The sequence below is a fragment of the Schistocerca piceifrons genome, chromosome 2 (genome assembly GCF_021461385.2).
Source record: "Schistocerca piceifrons isolate TAMUIC-IGC-003096 chromosome 2, iqSchPice1.1, whole genome shotgun sequence".
Taxonomy (NCBI): Eukaryota; Metazoa; Arthropoda; class Insecta; order Orthoptera; family Acrididae; genus Schistocerca; species Schistocerca piceifrons.
Genome location: NC_060139.1, coordinates 542,590,178 through 542,610,498, shown reverse-complemented (window position 1 = coordinate 542,610,498; position 20,321 = coordinate 542,590,178). Strand labels below are relative to the sequence as shown.

General features: G+C 38.0%; 1 protein-coding gene across 3 annotated transcripts in view; it reads right to left on the bottom strand.

The window, feature by feature from the left end:
• Window positions 1–20,321, bottom strand: part of LOC124774886 (gamma-tubulin complex component 3-like) — a 290,049-nt gene that overhangs the window by 148,027 nt on the left and 121,701 nt on the right. For all 3 annotated transcript variants that reach the window (XM_047249540.1, XM_047249538.1, XM_047249539.1), the window contains 3 exons: window positions 5,000–5,239; window positions 718–854; window positions 482–633 (listed from right to left, as the gene is read on the bottom strand). In XM_047249540.1, coding sequence (XP_047105496.1) covers window positions 482–633; window positions 718–854; window positions 5,000–5,239 — 529 coding nt within the window. The remainder of the gene's footprint in view (window positions 1–481; window positions 634–717; window positions 855–4,999; window positions 5,240–20,321) is intronic.

Below are 20,321 nucleotides of genomic sequence, written 5' to 3'. Positions count from 1 at the left end.
GGGCAATAAAATAGTTTTGATAATTTACCTGATGACAAAAATGTGACAACAGCATTACTATTGCACTGTAATAGACTAAATTACTGAGAACACTACATCAATATATGGCTAGATAGATGAGCTGCACTGCCACAACAATGAAGTAATGGTTTCCCTTTACTCTTTTCACTATCTGAGAACACCATCTGTTGCTTTTAACAGATGTAGCTGTAGTAAAAAGCTATTCACATTAATTGACTAACAACTAATTTCACAGACACAGTAAATAAAAATGCCTCAAACAGTATTCAAAAACTGAAAAGAAGAATAAAGTTGATTTTGCTTAATGTTATGTCTGACATTAACTCTATATGATCAGATCCATGAGCCCCAGCAGTATTTCCATATCTGCTTGAGGTGTCATATGTTACAAATTATCAATTAACAAGTCTTTAAGTAATTTATTTGGCCTTTTTTTATCAATAGGTAAGAAAAATTATACCGTTGGTGCTTTCCAAAGCGAGCCTGAGGGCTTCACGGCCTTTTATAGGCGTGTGGTCTTGGCACACTTCACGAAGGAAGTTTATGCTCTTGCCCGTAGCAAGAATTTTGCGAGCTTGTGCCAAAGATATGAAACTTGGTACAAGAGCTTCCCTGTATGGAAAAGAAAGTTAATATTAGTTAACTGCATTTCAATGATAATAATACCTAAGCCATATACTATATATAAAAACTTACTGAACATAATATTTATCGTGCCATAAGCGGTCTCCTTTCACATCAGGATTTGCAGCTATGAAGAATTCATTATAAGGATCCTCCAATTCCCCATCCAAAATCCACCGACTTAGCATTACATACATGGGACGACATACCTGCAAAAGTAAGTAGCTTTTCTTACTGAACACATCTGGAGCATAACTACACTAAAAGCACAATAAATGATACAGCTCTTTTCTAATTACTGTTATTATTATCATTAGCCTTTTCCTCTTTTATTAGTAATTGTAAGATAAAAGAGTAGGACAAACGTGTTACCAGTGATGCAAAATAATAATAATAACCAACATATTTCAAACATCTTGTCATATCAAACTAAATGGATATGTAGACATAGAAGTAAGCCTCTACCTTGACTATTCCAACAATAAGAGATATTCTCCTAAGATATATAGTAATATAATTATTGAGAAAAATGTTAATTGTATACTGAATCATAGGAAATAAACTGCTTTGCTTCACTACAGGAGTTGGTCTGTTACTTAAACCAAGACCTATTATTAATATTCACAGTCATTTATAAGAAAATGTAGTGAGTGTGATATTTCCCTTTTTTAAAGTTTTTTTTGGGTTAAGTGGCAATTAGAATAAAAATGGCAGTCCTGTGGAGTGTTACCAAAATAACAAAAATTGTGTCATATTACTCCACGGGAGATACAACTGATCAAGCTGGCGTACTGGCATTGACTCCCCAGTTCATCTTTGGATTTCTGGGAGGCACTGGTTTATCAAAGAACAACAGGATCTCGTGTCCCTTCGTGTGATCACGAGAGCAAGGAAGTGCAGGCACACAAGTTCACACTTCTTTAGCAACAATGACAAAGGGTATGTATGAATATGTGGTAACCAAATAGACCATCTTGTGATGAAGCAAGGTGGGATAATTTTAATTCCCCTCATGTTTTGCCATCTGCTTCCTTAAATTCGTTTTTTCACTTATAACAATTTACCATTAACATACATGAATATAACCTGCATTTTCATAAAAGAGAAAGATTAGCCCTCAGTTTTAAAGAATATAACACCAGATTTAATTTTGTGTTTAGTTTTATGTATGTAATTGATTTCCTAATTTATTTTGACTATTCCTAGTTAGTATCTTCTGTTATACGGTGAAATCAGTAATGGCTTCGTAACTTCAATTCTACTGTTGACACATAAACAAATATAAGTTTTGTAATAATTGTAAACATTTGGAAGGCGAAATACTCATATTCTTTAAGTATCTACTTGGTTCTAGTCGGAAACATATTAGCAAAACCAGCCCTTAATTAATTCAAAAGTTATTGACAGTTTTGTAAAAAGTATTGTTTGCATAACTATATTTGTTAATTTCACAATTTAAACAAATAATTAGACCTAACTCTTTTAGTAGAAGAAACTGTTAAAAAGAACCAATTTTTTGATGTATTCAGGTAATTTAAGAAGTTAAGTTTTAATTGTAATTTCTCTACATTTAACTTCGAACAATGTGTAGTTTCGGCCCCTATTATTGTGAGGATATATAAGGGCCCAATTTTTGGCCATGAGACAGTCAGTCCATGGCCGACCTTCAGACAAGAAACCTATGTTGGTTAGAACAACAACATTTCAACTTAACAGTGAAATAAGTGTTACAGTAATAGCCCATGTGTTACAGCAATGACAGTGTCTGTACCATATGCACCTGGTTATTCCATAGCTATGTTATTACTGCTAGTTGATGTCCAACAGGAAACTATTGTAGAAGTATGTGGATGTTTGCCTGCTAACTATTAATGAGGCTTATCAGAAGTTAGAACAATACTGCACTGGCCAAATAACTGTGTATTACGCAACTGTGCAACTGTTGGCTACATCATTTATAGCAGACTGTAGTTGTACTTCCACAACCAATTTTTCAGCCAGTGTAGCAGCCCGTACATCGACACTGAGGACAACAAACGAAGAAATACCTGCTATAAGTAAAGGGTGTCTCAAAAGGTATGCTACAACTTCAATGTATTAAGAACCCAAACCATTTAAGATATTCACATCACGTTTGGCTTATGTGGAGACAAGCTCATTAAGTTTCATTTCTTTGTGTTCAAGGTTGACGTGACTGAAGTATAAAGACACCACTTCAAGAAAAAGCTCAGTAGGTGGAATAGTTTATTCAGATCAAATCAGACCTACAGATTCAAAGGAACTTCCTAATAACAGTACAGGAAGCACCCATTGTCACAGACTTCAGTATGCTAGTGATACTGGAACAAGTGAAGCCAACACAGTACAGATACTGTTGACTTTTCAACATTCACCACAGAATGTTTGTTCAGAGGGCATCGTAGGAGCTGCAAATCCCTCGAGTGACCCTTCACCGGGTCCTTCGGACTCATTTATGGATGTGCCCACACCAACTGCAGCTGCTGAACGCATTGGCACTAGACAACAAGCTGTAACATACACAATTTGCTGTGGATGTTCTTCACTGTTTAGAGGAGGATGGAAATTTTCTAAAAAATGGAACATTTTCCGCCGAAGCAACATTCAACAAAGGTACTAAGGTAAACAAACACAATGTTCACATTTGGGACACAACCAATCCACATATTGTGACAGAATAGGTAAGTGGTAGCCCAATGTGTGGGGTGTTTGATGTTTGATAGCATTGTGGGACCATTTTTATTATCTTTAAAACAGTTAATTCTAACAGTTAGCTAGACATGCTGGAGCTGTTTGCATTACAACCGGCTGACTCCAAGACAGCTGTTTTCCAACAACACTGTTACACTGGGCTCAGACTGTGCAAGATGTTCTAAACCAAGTGTTTCCAGGTTATATTCATGTATGTTAATGGTAAATTTTTATAAGTGAAAAAATGAATTTAAGGAGGCAGATGGCAAAACAAGAAGGGAATTAAAATTATCCCAGCTTGCTTCGTCACAAGATGGTCTATTTGGTTACCACATATTCATATATATCCTTCTGTCATTGTTGCTAAAGAAGTGTGAACTTGTATGCCTGCACTTCCTTGCTCTTGTGATCACACGAAGGGACATGAGATCCTGTTGTTGTTTGATAAACCAGTGCCTCCCAGAAATCCAAAGATGAACTGGGGAGCAAGGATTCAGTTCTTTAAATCATTGAGTCAACGGACTTCTTTCTATGGGGATCGTTTCAAAAGCCTATCAACCAACTCAATGATTTTAAAAAACTGAATCATTGCTGCCATTGCCACAGCTAATGCAGATGTGTTGCACAGAGTGTGGATAGAGGTTGAATACAGACTGGATGTCATGCATGTCACCAAAGGCACCCATGTTGAAGTTGACTGAATGGCATAAAAACTTTTGTGAGATAGTGTCTCACATAAGCCAAACAGGGCGTGAATAATTTAGTTAGCTTGGATGCTGTAACACCTTGCAGTTGTACCGTTCATTTTATTTTGAGGCACCCCGTGTGTGTGTGTGTGTGTGTGTGTGTGTGTGTGTGTGTGTGTGTGTGTGAGACAGGAGGAGGCAAGAAATATCATCGATAACAGTGGCTACCATCAATCAGAGGGTTATCTAAACAAGCCCACGCCTACTCGGCACAACATCAAAAGTGCAACTGCAACTGTTGGTCGATCTGGGAAGGCAACCAGTCTTGACTAGCATGCATAACTAAAACCAGAGAGTCAACATTTAATAAATGGAGAAAGTGAGCAAAAATCAGTATACTGTTGCAGTGAGTTTAGCTACTACCTTCATGGTTTTAATTTGTAAATATACAAAAGTGAACTTAAGTTTCAAAGACTTGGGTATGCACAATGATGGGGATAGTTTTATAATATGAAGAATAACCATCTTTAAGTGGTCCATTCCCCAAGTTCAGAATTAGAAGGGTAGGTTACTTAATATTTCTCTCTACATGTCAATATGACTACTGCCCCAACATATGTGTTGGAAATAATTAAATAAAAACAAAATTAATTAAAATTAAATAAATTATGTTTGTCATTATGGGTAATGTGGATGTCTGCAAGGTGATACATTTCACGACCATTCATCCATTATAGCAGGATGTACAATTCTGACAATACAAATTTAAAATTGGTTTAAGTTTTTGTTGAACACACTGAAGTTTCAAAAGTCAGAACATTGTCTTCATGCAGCATTCATATATTAGTGGGTTTGGATAAATTATAGAGCACACTTGGAAATTTAAAGTACAAGGCAATTTTTCCTGAATTACGACAAAATTGAAGGAAAAATGTTCAATACAAAATTATATAACTTACTGCTGCCAAGAGTGTGCGTACACTACGGCGTAAATTTGGATCACCGTGCTGCAAAAAACTATGTACACAGGATGCCAGAGCACCACCACGACGGCCACGGCATGCTTCTGCCAGTGACAGCAACAGCTGCAACCTCAGTGTGGGGCTCCGTACACATACTGCCAATTGACTCAATGTTAGTGATGGCAGTTGCTCTTCTGCTAGCGGTGAATCAACTACAGCCTCTGACTGCTTCTGTAACTTTCAGATAAAGAAAAGAGAGTTTACTTTGTGAAAATAAAACAGAAGTGTACACAGAATAAATGAGAAACTAATCATAAAAAAGCAGAGGATGAAAATACCACTACAGATGGAAAGTTCTTTTATTATCACACGACCGGTTTCGGGCTCTTAAATGCCCATCTTCAGGTGTCGTAACTGGGTGCTGTGACCCCCGAGCGCTGCAGTGGACATGTACGAGGCACGGTGTGCTATCTACAAACGCAGAGCATGACTCCATGCTCTGACCTAGTCTCACAACTTTCAAATAGAACAGAACTAAGGATACTGATTCTCAAAGAAGCGTTATTTAAACTTTATGGTTACTAATGATCAGTCATACATTACCTAAATTTTAGGTAAAAATGGGCACAACAATGTCAAAAAGTTTCTAGCATGTTGAAGCTGGATACAATACAGAGTATTTTTATCAAAGACTCACAGTTGTTAATTTGACTAACCATAACATAATAATAATAATAATAATAATAATAATAATAATTAGTCTATCCCCAACAAGTTAAATGACATATTTCTGACAACAATATCTGTACAGAAAACCAGTAAAATGATATTATCATCAAGGGCAGGTATCATATAAAATGGCACTGGTTATTAAAGTTAATATTTATTGTGCCTGACTATGTGTCAGTTTCTACAGCCACTTGGCATGCAGATTGTCATTCTCTCATACCTGACAGTAATTTTTGCAATTAATTTTAACACTTATGTATCTTTTCATGTGTTCTCCTGTTGCCTACTTTCAGTTAATTAATTGCCCAAATTATTTTTCCTTTGTTCTCTTTCTGCGGGAAAACTGCCATTACAATGAATGCAACAATCTGACATGGCACGCAAGTGGTTGGGTTTATAGTGTGGGCTGTAAGAATGCAAGGGAAGAGAGATAAGAGAATACAATGAAATGATTGAATACGAATGTAGCCTTGATATTTTAATTTACAAACAACAAGCATGCAACTCTATTTAAATGTGACATTACTATTGTTTTAAATTTGTTACTATAAAAAATGGAAGCTCATAAATTGCAGAGTACTTCATTTATAAAGAGCATTTAAAGAAATATTCTGTGAAAAATTGAAATTTACTGTGAAAGTTTTTGCTGTCATAAAAGCCTAACTCAACAACAACCATCACGAATTGCTTCTTCCAACATTTGGTAATCAATCATCATCAGAAAAGACTGATTACAACTGGTTTGCAGAATTTAATCATTAACATGTTTTTGTGAGTGATGAATTCTGTGAAGACTGACTAAAACTGGTTGTCAGAAAAAACACTGATGCTATGCAGCACAATAACTGCTCCATTACATGCTCGTTGTGCAGCCAAATAAATTATTCTTGCTTCTTCTTCTTCTTCTTCTTCTAATATTTCAGCTGTATATCATTCAGCCATTTTCAGACTGACGCGCCAATACTTACTCCATCCTTTTAAACTCATGGACCACACCATTGCACATGTGGCCACAAATACACAAGTGCCAGCGATGTTGATCAGCAGCAAAGAAATACACATGTGCATGAATAATATCCGTGGCTGCACAGTCGATCCTTCCCGAGATGTGGCTGTATCACTGTAAACCGCACTGTGGTGAGGTATTTGAAAGTTTATTACAGAAAGTGCTGGATTCCATGACTTATTCAAGTTGAAGCCACTACTGTTATTAAATAAATTCATCACCAAATGAATTTCAAATGCTTCTTTCATCACCGAGACCCAAAACAATGAAAGATGAAGTAGACGCTAAAATTTTGACACTTTAGTACAACACAGAGTGACCAGTACCAACACCGCACTTTGTCACAGCTGAATTACTGGGTTGTAAGAGACCGTTATACCTGTGGTGTCCTCCACATCTTTCATGGACTTTGCGAGTTGTCTGTATGATGTATGGAAGGCGATACTGGCGATCTTGTAAACAGCAGTGCAAGCACTGTGAGCATTCTTTTTTATTGTTTGCCAGTACTAAGTGTTGCCAAAGTGATCATTATACCACTGTCAAGGCCAAGAGATTCTGTATGACCACGTTCCAGTGTAGGACTGGGAGTGAATGGCTACTGTCCAGTTAGGAATGATTTACTGTAACAAGAAATTGTAGTCCACACAAAGCATAAGGCAAAATCTAGTGAAATGTGTGCGATATACATTAACTGAAGAGAATTGGATGACCCATGAACTCTTTAGTGAACATCAGCAAGGTGGGGCATTGATTAGTACATGGGACTAGCATTCAAGAGGAAGATGGGTCATATCCCTGTCCTGAGCATCCGGACTTTCTTTAATTTCCCTAAATAACTTACAGCAAACGCTTGGGTGGTCCCTTTGAAAAGGGTGTGGCCAATTTCCTTCCTCAGGTTTTCCTAATTCAAGCTTTTGCTTCATCTTGAATAAAGAAGAAGTATACACAACAATTTCGACTTTTTCATGCAATACAGAGTGACCAGTATCAATAGAGTGCCCTGTTACAAGAGCCGGTTGTATCTGTAGTGTTCCACGCTTCTTTCACGGACTTTAAGAGTTGTCTGTCCGATTTATGAAAGGTCACACCCCCCAAGGGATCTTGTAAGCCTCAGCTTTATGGATATCAAATCATGTTTAACATAACTCAAGAGTGCTGCTATTTTCAATGGCGGGCAAAAAACCACTTTCACTCTGTGTTTGCTGAGAATAGACTACCCAAATATGGCAGGAAAAACAAGAATTTAAATCTTTCTGTGTCTTCTTCTGCATTCCTTATGCCAGCCTTCGGTTTCATTCGTGGCATGTTGTGTTTCTGCTGTGGAGAACATCAACTGGCTTCTTAAACCCTCTTTAAGTGTAGGAGTTCATCCCGCAGACTGCTTTCATCATCATCATCTGGGAAAGATAGTGGCAGCTATTTGAACCTAAATATAAATCCGTATGTCTTGGTTTCCAATATATTGCCATCATCTTTGCACCAAACCGAAGCATCTAAAAGTGGAACGCATCCTCTCTTTTTTTCCATTATAAACTGGATATACCTATGGATGGAATTCAGATGGTTTAAAAATTCTTGTACTTTATTTTCACCACGGGGCCACACTATAAATGCACCGTCAACATGTCTACACTGAAGATATTATTTAACTTTATTAGTAAATTATGCACCTATGAAGACAATTTAGAGGTGACTTCTGAAGACCATGTGTCCACCACTTGTATCACTTTCCTTCCACAAGTATGCTGTCATTCATCAAACCTCTTTAGCAGCACAGCTTTAAAAGAATATACTAGATTTTTAGTTGCACACAGAATCACTAAGTACCACATCAGCTAGTCATTATTATGAAACATTTGCCACCTAAGAGTTGCCAAAAACATAATAGTCCAAAGCAAACTAACAACGAACTGGAAGTCGAATGATACAATATCTAAAATGGATGATGATAACGACAACTGGTTTGTGGGGTACTCAACTGTGCGGTCATCAGCGTCCATACAAAGTCCCAATGTTTACACAGTCCAATTTTTTTTGCAATCCAATCCGGCCACTGTCATGAATGATGATTATGATGATGATGATGAAATGATGAGGGTAACACAAACACCCCATCCCCCGGCAGAGAAAATCCCCAACCCAGCTGTGAATCGAACCCGAGACCCTGTGATCCAGAGGCAGCAGCTCTAGCCACTAGACCGTGAGATGTGGACATGGAAGTTGTTGAACAGTGGTAACACATGTGCTTTGGCTTGATTATGAAACAATAGATTTTTTTTAATGCAGCCTCAGCTACCAACTGCGAACTGGAGACATACATATAACAACTACTGCCCCCAGTTTCTGTGTGTGTGTGTTTTCACTAAGGTGGTAGTGCTGTATCTAATAATGTTTGCATTGAACAACTAACATAACTTTTCCACCACAAGGTGCTACATACCTTTTTAATTTTTTTCTCTTTGTTAGGAGAGCATGTAAGTTGCCACTGCATGGATTGCATTTTTTTCTGCTTCGTGATAATAAAGCAAAGTTTCAACATCCCATGTCAATAGTACTACTCTTAGGAATAAAAAGCCTATAACAACTGGCACTTTTAAGACTCATTTCCATCAATAAGCTGCCTTAGCTTTAGTTCATAGACAGTGAAATTTCAGTATCTAGCCAAAGATACAATGAACAAATCCAACAGTTTTAGTTTTACAGCAGCACTGCAAACAGATACTTACCTAAAAACGGCAATTATATGTGCAATATTTTAACCACCGACAGCTGTCAAGACAACACAAGTGAATCAACCACAGTGTAGCATATCAGCTTAAGATAGCTATACTTGCTCTGATACATTTCACTGTCTTTCATACAACAGCAATGTCAAAAGTACTGCCACTGTAAGATAGAACTGAAGAAAATAATTTATTTCATAAAATACATTTACGGTCCTTCAATATAATCCCCATTCTTGCTTATGACAGCTTACCAGCATTTTGTCAACACCCATATTCCAAACAGTGCAACTTCACTGTTGAGTTGTCTGGTTAATCAGGTCACCTCAATCGTATGAGGATGTTTTCCATAGAGGTGCAACAATTCCTTTCAGAAACTGTTCTCTTTCTGTTTGATAACACTGAAGCAATTCTTCTGTAATACTTTTGCAACCTGCTTTCTGCTCTTCATTCAGATCATGCGGAACCTACCTGGCAGCAACTTTTCCGATCTTTAACTTTTCAATTATGATTCTGTAAACTGAAGTGACAGACATTATAGCCTCATATGTAATTTCCTCGGATGTATTTGGTGAGTCTTTCCCACCAGGTGATTAACAATAACCTGAGAGATGTAGTCTGTTGCAGCTCATGGCCTTCCATTACTTGGGTTGCCCTCAGTGCTCACCCAAACTTCACGGAAATGAGCCCATTACTGAGATATACCGGGCTGTGATAATACCGGGCTGTGATACACTACGCTATTCCCACTCACATGTCCCAGAGTGTTATAAATTTACATTGGTTTCTCTCCACATAGTGAATCAATTTTGAGGTACAACTGCTGGTTTCATCTTCCCATGCAAACCACAAAACACATACAAGACCATCATGCCTAAAGTCTCACTCACAATTTACATGAATTCCAACCCGATCATGTCACAGTATGGTAGCACATGTGCCATATGCAGGACTTTTGAAATGATCCTCATATATCCTGCTCTACGATGTGATCATCCTCAAGATTTTCCAACCAGAAAAACACTGTTACACAACACCATTCTCCAACAGTGCTGATTTCTTGTGACTTAGTCCTGTTTTCAGAGTGTACTTCCTAGGCATGTGCACTGCCATAATTTGAAAACTAATGCCCATATAAATTGTTCTTAATTATTGCACTGTTCCTCAAGATTTTATATATTCCCCGCTTTCTCTTTTCACCTTCTCTCATTTCAAACGTAGTGTCACTTGATCTCAGTACAGTCGGTACAAAGCAGAAGTGTTTGCACGCTATGCTGATATTGCTCAAGGAGAATGTCAAAACAGGATCTATGCCACGTGTCTCCCTCTACAACATTGAGATCAGGTGATACTGGAATCCGGGGATGTACCTTTACATGCATACTGACAAGTGGAGGCCATGATGTTGGAACCACAGATTTACTTCAAACTTTGTACATTTTTAGTAGGTGATTAAAACAACATAATGTGAAAGTAGTAAGGTGTACTACTCTAGCAATTTCGAAAAAATTGCAAGAGAAGTATTTCGCATCTATTATGGCAATTGCATATCTGTGCAAAGGGGTCAAGTGCCAAAATGCACTGTGGCCATGTGGTTAGCGTTTAGACCTGGCAAGAGGGACATGGACAAGGTGATGATTTGAGTCCCACTAACACTTATCTTTTTAATCTATATTTTTTTCATCACTGGTCTTGTTATTTAATTTATATGACATTTGAGAGGTAATGTAATGGGGAAAAAAAGCATGTGTATTTGCATGAAGTTTCAATTTATGTTTTGCATGCCTGCATGACAAACAACATACTGCAACGTGTGATGTCGGAAACACATCCGACAAGTGATTCTCTTGGTCTGGCATACTGTGACTTACTATATTACTGATGGTGAATAATGTCATTTGCATCATTACTTACGCGGTTTAACCTGGGCTTTCCAAGCCTGTCCCTCGTCCCTGTAAATTTAATTACAAATAGTAGATAATCAAATAACATATGAAATTCACTACCACATCATGAAAATGCATTTTTTTCCATTCTATTACCTCTCAAATGTCATATAAATAAAATATAGATTAAGAAATAAGTGTTGGTGGGATTCAAACGGTCACCTCATGCACGACCCTCTTGCCACGCGCGAATTCTAACCACATGGCCATAATGAATTCATACACTATCCCCCTTTTGCACAGATACACGACTGACAAAATACATGCGTAACACTTCTTTTGTGATTGTTTCGAAATTGCCAGGTTAGTGCACCTTACTACTTTCACATTCTGCTGTTTTAATGCCTACAAAAGGTGTACAAAGTTCAAAGTAAATCTGTTATCCCAACATCGTGGCATCCCCTATTGAGTATTTCAAATCATTCTGACATGAGTCACAATTGATAGACTTGTGACATTCGTTTCCTTTATTTCTTCGTTGATTGTCCTCGGTGTCGAGGTTCTGTGTTGCTATATTGGCTGAAAACTTGGGGGGGGGGGGGGGGGTTCAACACTGTCTATATTAAATGAGGTGGATGACAGGTGCACATTTGTGTTTCACAGTTATTTACTTTCTCTGTTCACCCCCCCCCCCCCCCTCCAATAATACACAGTTATATGGCCAGTGCACTATTATTTAACTTTCAATAAGCTTCATTAATAGTTCGCAGGCAAACATCCACATACTGCTACAATAGTTTACTATTGAACATCTATGAGCAGTAAAAACCTAACCACACGTTTCACAGTTCTTGTAAAATAATAAGGTACGTATGAAACAGACACGCACTGTTTTATCACATGGCCTAATTGTGTTACACTTATTTCACGGAGACACTGTTGTTGATCTAACCAATACAGGATCCTCATGTGAAACTTGGCTGTGGACTGACTGTCTCTGAACCAAAAATCGGGACCTTATATATTATCACAATAATAGGCACTGAAACAAAACACTGTTTGATGTTTAAGTTACAGAAATCACAAATAAAAGCTAACTCATTAAATTAACTGAATACATTGAAAAATTCGTTCCTTTTAACAGTTTCTTCTACTACAAGGTTTAGGCCGAAGTATTTGTTCAAATGATGAAATTAACATAATAGTTACGCAAACAATACTTTTGACAAAACTGGAAATTACTTTGGAATTAATTAAGGACTAGCTTTGCTAACATGTCTTTGAATAGAAACAATTAGATCCTTTAAGAATACTATCAGTTGTTCCTCCGAATGTTTATAATTGTCATAGAATTTATATTTGTTTGTAAGTCAACAAATTCTAAAGGTGGCAGGGGTAAAATACAGGGAGCGAAAGGCTATTTACAATTTGTACAGAAAACAGATGGCAGTTACAAGAGTCAAGGGGCATGAAAGGGAAGCAGTGGTTGGGAAGGGAGTGAGACAGGGTTGTAGCCTCTCCCCGATGTTATTCAATCTGTATATTGAGCAAGCAGTAAAGGAAACAAAAGAAAAATTCGGAGTAGGTATTAAAATCCATGGAGAAGAAATAAAAACTTTGAGGTTCGCCGATGACATTGTAATTTTGTCAGAGACAGCAAAGGACTTGGAAGAGCAGTTGAATGGAATGGATAGCGTCTTGAAAGGAGGATATAAGATGAACATCAACAAAAGCAAAACAAGGATAATGGAATGTAGTCGAATTAAGTCGGGTGATGCTGAGGGAATTAGATTAGGAAATGAGACACTTAAAGTAGTAAAGAGGTTTTGCTATTTGGGGAGCAAAATAACTGATGATGGTCGAAGTAGAGAAGATATAAAATGTAGACTGGCAATGGCAAGGAAATCATTTCTGAAGAAGAGAAATTTGTCAACATCGAGTATAGATTTAAGTGTCAGGAAGTCATTTCTGAAAGTATTTGTATAGAGTGTAACCACGTATGGAAGTGAAACATGGACGATAAATAGTTTGGACAAGAAGAGAATGTGGTGCTACAGAAGAATGCTGAAGATTAGATAGGTAGATCACATAACTAATGAGGAAGTATTGAATAGGATTGGGGAGAAGAGAAGTTTGTGGCACAACTTGACCAGAAGAAGGGATCGGTTGTTAGGACATGTTCTGAGGCATCAAGGGATCACCAATTTAGTATTGGAGGGCAGCGTGGAGGGTAAAAAATCGTAGAGGAGACCAAGAGATGAATACACTAAGCAGATTCAGAAGGATGTAGGTTGCAGTAGGTACTGGGAGATGAAGAAGCTTGCACAGGATAGAGTATCATGGAGAGCTGCATCAAACCAGTCTCAGGACTGAAGACCACAACAACAACAACAACAACAACAATAATAGAATTTAAGTTACGAAACAATTACAGATATTGCCCAATAATGAAAGATAGTAACTAGGAATTTTCAAAATAAATTAGAAAATCAATAACATACATAAAACTAAGCACAAAATTAGATCTAGTTGTATATTTTTTAATACTGAGGGCCAACCTTTCTCTTTTATGAAAATGCAGATTATACTCATGTATGTTAATTAGTCAGACATAAAAAAAAATTAATTTTAAGGAGGCAGATGGTAAAACAAGAGGGGAAGTAAAAAATATTCCAGCTTGCTTTGTCATAGACTGGTGAATTATTTTGCTGAAAGTAGGTCTTCACTGGGATCAAAAGCCTTAGAACAGGTGTCATTTACTTTTGCCAATTCGTTCATTGTTTTCATATATTTTAGAGGGTGTGTGTGTGTGTGTGTGTGTGTGTGTGTGTGTGTGTGTGTGTGTGTGTGTGTGTGTGTGTGTGTGTGTGTGGGAAGGGGGAGGGGATGGGGACTGATTTTGAAAGTTATGACAGATTGTGATTCTTCATGTTACATGATATCTTTAAAATTGTATCATAAATCATGTCACTAGGATACCACCAGATCAAAGGTCTTAATAATCTATCTTACTTCTCACTCCGTCCCCATCATCTCTGGATTGAAAGTGGCACACTGCTACCACTGTAGTATTGTCTTTGACGATCTATTCTCTCTGATGCCTCCCCACCTGCCACTGTCTCCTAGTTATTCCAATAAACAAAAATTATCAGTACTTTATGTAGTTTTGGAATCAGATCTGGTTTCTGAATTGCTTTGCATATCTAAGAAACCATCATTCTAAAAATTGCTAATGTGAAACAGTAATTATTAAAGTAAAAGTATTCTGGCTGTTTATCAATTAATTCAATTTTGCTTGTTTGTGTATTTTTGGCTGCATTACCACAGTGCTGACGTGATATGAAACATTCCAGTATTCATACATTATTTCAAGCGATAAGAGTTTTTTTATTAATGAAGTGCATGGTGATATTTATGAATATGAGTCTGTTTAGATGGTGAATATTTTTTATAGGTCAGTATTATTGGTCTGTAATACTGTCACATTGCTGTGTACTTGTGTAGTTCATTTACTACTAACTTCAGCAGTATCTTAGTGCACTATCAGAATTGTTACGCAATGTAAACGGTTGAAAAAATCCTGTATAAAACTATAGAGATTGTTTGATGAGAGGATACGGACCGGCAATGCATGGATTCCATGCTAGAAACCATTTATTCAGTCATACTTTGTAACAGAGACTGTGTTCTAATACGTGCTGTACCATGCAGCCACAGTCACAGTATGCATGGTTTTCCTCCTAGAAACAATCACTGTTCCTCATATGCCATGCCTTAGCACTCTCTACTGCCATAGTAATTGGTAATGTTGTGCCTGAGTCACTTCTCTTACTGATTCACCTTGTAGCAGATGAAATAAAGTGTTGTACACAACGGTTCCTTATTCGAATCGAGAGCTTGCAGACGTGGTGTTTACTTACAGAAAGGCAAACAGCAATGGGTGGCAGGCAGCAAGGCTGTATCGTAAGATCTATACCCGCCGACAAAAGCACTGTGTTCAATGTTTGCAGCAGTATTTTGCCATTTGTCTGAGGCAAGGTCATTTCAGGAAACAGGAAATCATGAAGGACATACCGAAAATGTTCAGACATCAGACTTGGGGGAAAATGTGATTAATACTGTGGAATGCAACTGACATGTCAGTACAAGGCACTTGGACTGCTGTTACAGGATTAGCCAGACAACCATGTGGATCATTCTCCATGACAACTGTTGCTAACCATATCACTTACAGCACGTTAAAGCTTATTAGCGACAGACTTCTTTCCGCATCGGAGCAGTTTTGTCTATGGTTTCTTCACCAGGCAACTGTGATTTCGGGGATCTGTGTCATCCATCGTATTCACAGATGAAGCCACCTTCACATGGAGAGGTATCTTCAACGTTCATAACAGTTGTAGCGGCACCACTGTTTCGGATAGGGAAAGTTAGTTTTGTGCGATATTCTGAGAACAAGTTACAGCCAGGTGTGGGCGGGATTGCAGAGAGTTACGCATACCAGCAGTTGCAAAGGCAAATAGAGGCCACAGGGGTGTAGAACACCCGGAGAGGGCACACACAGCAGTTTTCATGTTGCAAGTCGCAAGCAGAAGGGACCACTGGCCAACCAAGTGTGTTATGAGAACGTGACGTGAAACGGTCTGGTTGGCAAAACAGAGGCACACAGCTCAGTATGAATAAGCGCCGTTTTCTAACGAGATTCATTCAAACGTGGCAGCTCTCCTGAACGGCGAGGCGTGTCACACCACCAACCACACGCAGCAGCAGATGGGGCGCCAGCATTCCAGTCCACAGCGTGTCGTAGGTTCAACCCTCTGAGGCCAACGCGGGGTCCGTAGTCAGCCAGCGGCGGGCCACTCTTTGGCTCACTACCATGGGCAGCCGTCCAGGCTTCCAACACGAACCAGTGTCACCCGGGGTGAGGGTCGCAGATTTGGCAGTGGATCGCGGTCACTTGTCTTCGCCACGTCCTAAGCCACGCCGGCAAGGGAACACAGCGCGGACCACCTTGCAGTTGGGTCAATCCATTTCAAATCACCCAGGTGATGTTGCTCAACATTTTTGATGTTCTTGATTTTTTTTACCATGACTTCCCTATAGACAGACATTCACAAAACACTGTTTTAAAAATTTTTGCAAGTGATAATTTTTTTCTGGCAGCCGTTTTTACAAAGGCGGTTGGGCAAATTTTAGTGGAAATCGACATTTGTGGAAAGTGTGGCTTGTTAAGTGATTCGTAAGACCATCAAAGTTTGTAATCTAATTTACAAAAAGTTGTCTTTTATAGCATATATCTCTTATTAGATTTTTTCATTGGTATTATACATCGTGTATAATTTCATTCAGTAGCAATTTGTCTGAAATTTAAGCAGATTATAATTTGCACTTAGAGGCCAAATACATTATTTAGTTACTGATTAGAGATGGATGCAGAAGGGAACAGCATACCTTCCTGCTCAATTGGGCAAGGAGATGGTGGAACAAAAGTGTCATGTCACTTTCTTTGCCAAAAAAGCTGCTTTAAAGTGGTTTGCGGATTTTAGTGATGAGGAAAAAGAGTTGTTGGTCCGACGTTCTGAAGCAAAGCTGGACAATACCTCTCAAGTTTGCCTACACCATGAAGCCCTGTTATTGACACAATATGAGAGGTTAAAAAAAAAAAAGCTTCAATCCCTTTGGGAAGGTGGATCAATGTTAAGGCAGGAATTCGCACTCTTGATACTGAAACAGCTAATAAGGATTCTGATATGTTGAAGAAGCAGCTTGATACTAACATAAAGCCAGGTCAGAAAATTTGTCCGGCTTGCAGGACTACCTTAAATAAACACTTGGACGAAGCTTTATCAGCCTCATCATCACATTCTGATGAGGACTTTACACCAAAAGAAGAATTAAATAGTAGCTTATTGTCTATCGGTATTTCATCCCTGAAGAGAACAGCAAGCCACAGAGATAAGCCCCAATATGTGAAGAAGAAAATTCAAAAGGCTCAAAATGTGATTAAAAACAGAATTGTAAATGCAATGGGAGTAAACCAACAAATTGAAGATGCTAGTGAAATTAAATTAAGGAATGTGGAAACTGTGCCGACTATGCACATTTGCTGACTGAACTGAAAGCCAAGATGCACAATGCAATTGATAAAGAACAGATGCAAATTTTAACCTTGGCACCTGTAAGTTGGACAGTCAGACAAACAGTAGTTCAGTTAGGCGTGTCTGAAAGAATGGTGAAAAATGCTTGGAATCTTAAGGCAGAGAAGGGCATTCTGGCACTTCCCAAAAATAGGCAAAGCAGGAAATTACCAACAGAAGTAGCTAGTAGAGTGCGAAATTTTTTTGAAGATGATGAGTATAGTAGGGTGTGCCCTGGAAAAAAAGATAGTATTTCAGTTAGACTTTTAGATAGAAAGACATACAGGCAGAAACTTTGCAATTTACGGGAAATGTATGTTATCTATAAGAATATAAATGGTCCAGAAACAGGGTTCTCAAAGTTTTGTGAACTTAGACCCAAATGGTGCGTAACAGTAGGATCAGCTGGAATGCATGCAGTTTGCATCTGTGCAATTCACCAAAATGTTAAGCTTATGCTTAGCGGAGCTGGTATACGTGAAAATTATAAGGAGATTCTCAGCAAGGCAGTTTACAGTTTGAACTCCAAACAGTGCATGCTACATCACTGTGAAAGGTGTCCTGGGCCCGAAGTTATATCATCTGAAATTGCCAGCTATTTCCTAGATCATGAGCCACAGGAAGTTATTGTGTTTAAGCAATGGATACATACCGATCGGGCCACACAGGACACGAAGCAAATGGAAGTGGATGAATTTATTGAAGATAAAAAAAATAAAATATGGAGTCTGTCATGCCATCATTACATTGCCAAGCATCAAAGCTTGCATCTTAAAGGCCTTAAATATCATCTGAAAGACGAAGAACTTGTTGTCCTAATGGATTTTGCAGAAAATTATTCTTTTATCATTCAGGATGCTGTGCAAGTCTTCCACTGGGACAATAGTCAAGCAACAATTCATCCATTTGTTATTTACTTTCGTGAAAATGAGAAAGTAGAATCTTTAAGTTTTTGCATTATCAGTGGTTGTTTGCGGCATGACACTATAACAGTTCACGTTTTTATCAAGGAGCTCATCAAATATATAAAAGCACGGTTTGCACAGATATCCCACGTTCATTATTTCAGTGATGTCTCCGGTGCTAAATATAAAAATTTCAAGAATTTCCTAAATCTGTGCTATCATAAGAGTGATTTTGGAATGACAGCCGAATGGAATTTTTTTGCTACTAGTCACGGGAAATCACCTTGTGATGGGATTGGCGGTACAACAAAGCTGTTAGCAGCAAGAGCAAGCTTGCAATGGCCAGTTAATGGACAAATTCTTACTCCCCTAGATATGTTTCAATTCTGCTCTGAAAACATTAATGGAATTAAATTTGTTTTCGTCAGTAAAGATGAAATTGAAAAAAATATTGTGTCACAAGAAGAGAGATTTAAACTTGGACAAACTGTAGCAGGCACTAGAGAAAATCATCACTTTTTACCTATTGATGAAACAACAATTCAGGTCAGCAGAGTTTCAAATGATTGTTTATCTTTTCTAGCTAAAATGGATCACAGTAATGAAGGAGGAATATTAATCTCTGCTCTCCAACCAGGACAATATGTTGCATGCATCTATGAAAACGTGTGGTGCATTGGGAATATCTGTGAGACCTCCACAGAGCAAAGGGGTGCATTAATAAACTTTATGCACCCACATGGTCCAGCAAATTCATTTCATTGGCCACCAAGAAGTGAAAAGTGCTGGGTTCCGGAACACCACATTATTGCAGTTATTCCAGCTCCACCAGTAAATTCGTCTGGCCAGCAATACACCATTCCTCTTGATATTCATCAGAAAATTAATGTAGCATATCAAAATTTGAAATAGGTTAGAGGAAACACTCTAAGGAACCAAAGAGTGCCTTCTAATTTTACACATGGCACTTAAATAATTTTACTATCAGGCTTAGGATCCTGTGGTAAAGAAACCCACCCGTGGCTGTTGTTGCTAAGCTATTGGGCGTGGCCCCTATGGCAATGGAATGCTGGTTTCCTCAGGTGAAATGAAACTAGCAGTGGTTAAGCCACCATGGACCATAGCAACTCATTTATACACTTCTTTTCCATCAGCAAGCTGGTGTTGTTCATTAAACAGGCAACTAATAATTAGATGATTATGCAAATAAATTTTACGATTTACATTCATTCTTAATAATAATTGTGTGTGTGTGTGTGTGTGGGGGGGGGGGGGGGGGGGGGGGGGGGGGGTGACAATTAAGAAATATTATTGTTTCTATTTTTATTGTTTTACTATTCGGACTTAAGCTAGGTCCTATTCATCAGGACTTCTTATTTCACTTATCCCAGAGATTAATAAACATGTATAAGGCAAAATAAAAGATTTCAGGTATAATTTGAGTGCCAGAAAAATGTGTTCAAACTTCCAGTGCGCCTCTTTGATGATGCTACTTTTTAGGGCCTTATATGCCTGCATTGCAAAACCAAATCCACTTTTCTAGACAGTTTAGAATATGCTCTTTCTAATGACCATAGTTTAGAAGAGTCTGGAGAAAACACTTTTTTGAAAAATTTGACTAAAAATACCCATTTTTAGCACTTTTTGAAAAATTGTCAACTTTACCCTAGATTTGTGAAATAATGGAAAGCAATAGGAGAATGAAATTTTATATTCTAAGACCTTGTGTTGGTGAGTTATGGTGTGCAAAGTTTCATGTACATCCCAAAATTACTTTTGGAGATACAAAAAACTAAAGTTCGCAATTTTTTTTAAACAGCTATTTTTTTGCCCAACTTTGCTTCAAATTATCTATATGAAAATTGCTCAGAAATCCTTTTCTTAATTTTTATTTTATAGAGCTCTAAAAGTTGTATAAGATGGCCAAGTTTTGTTT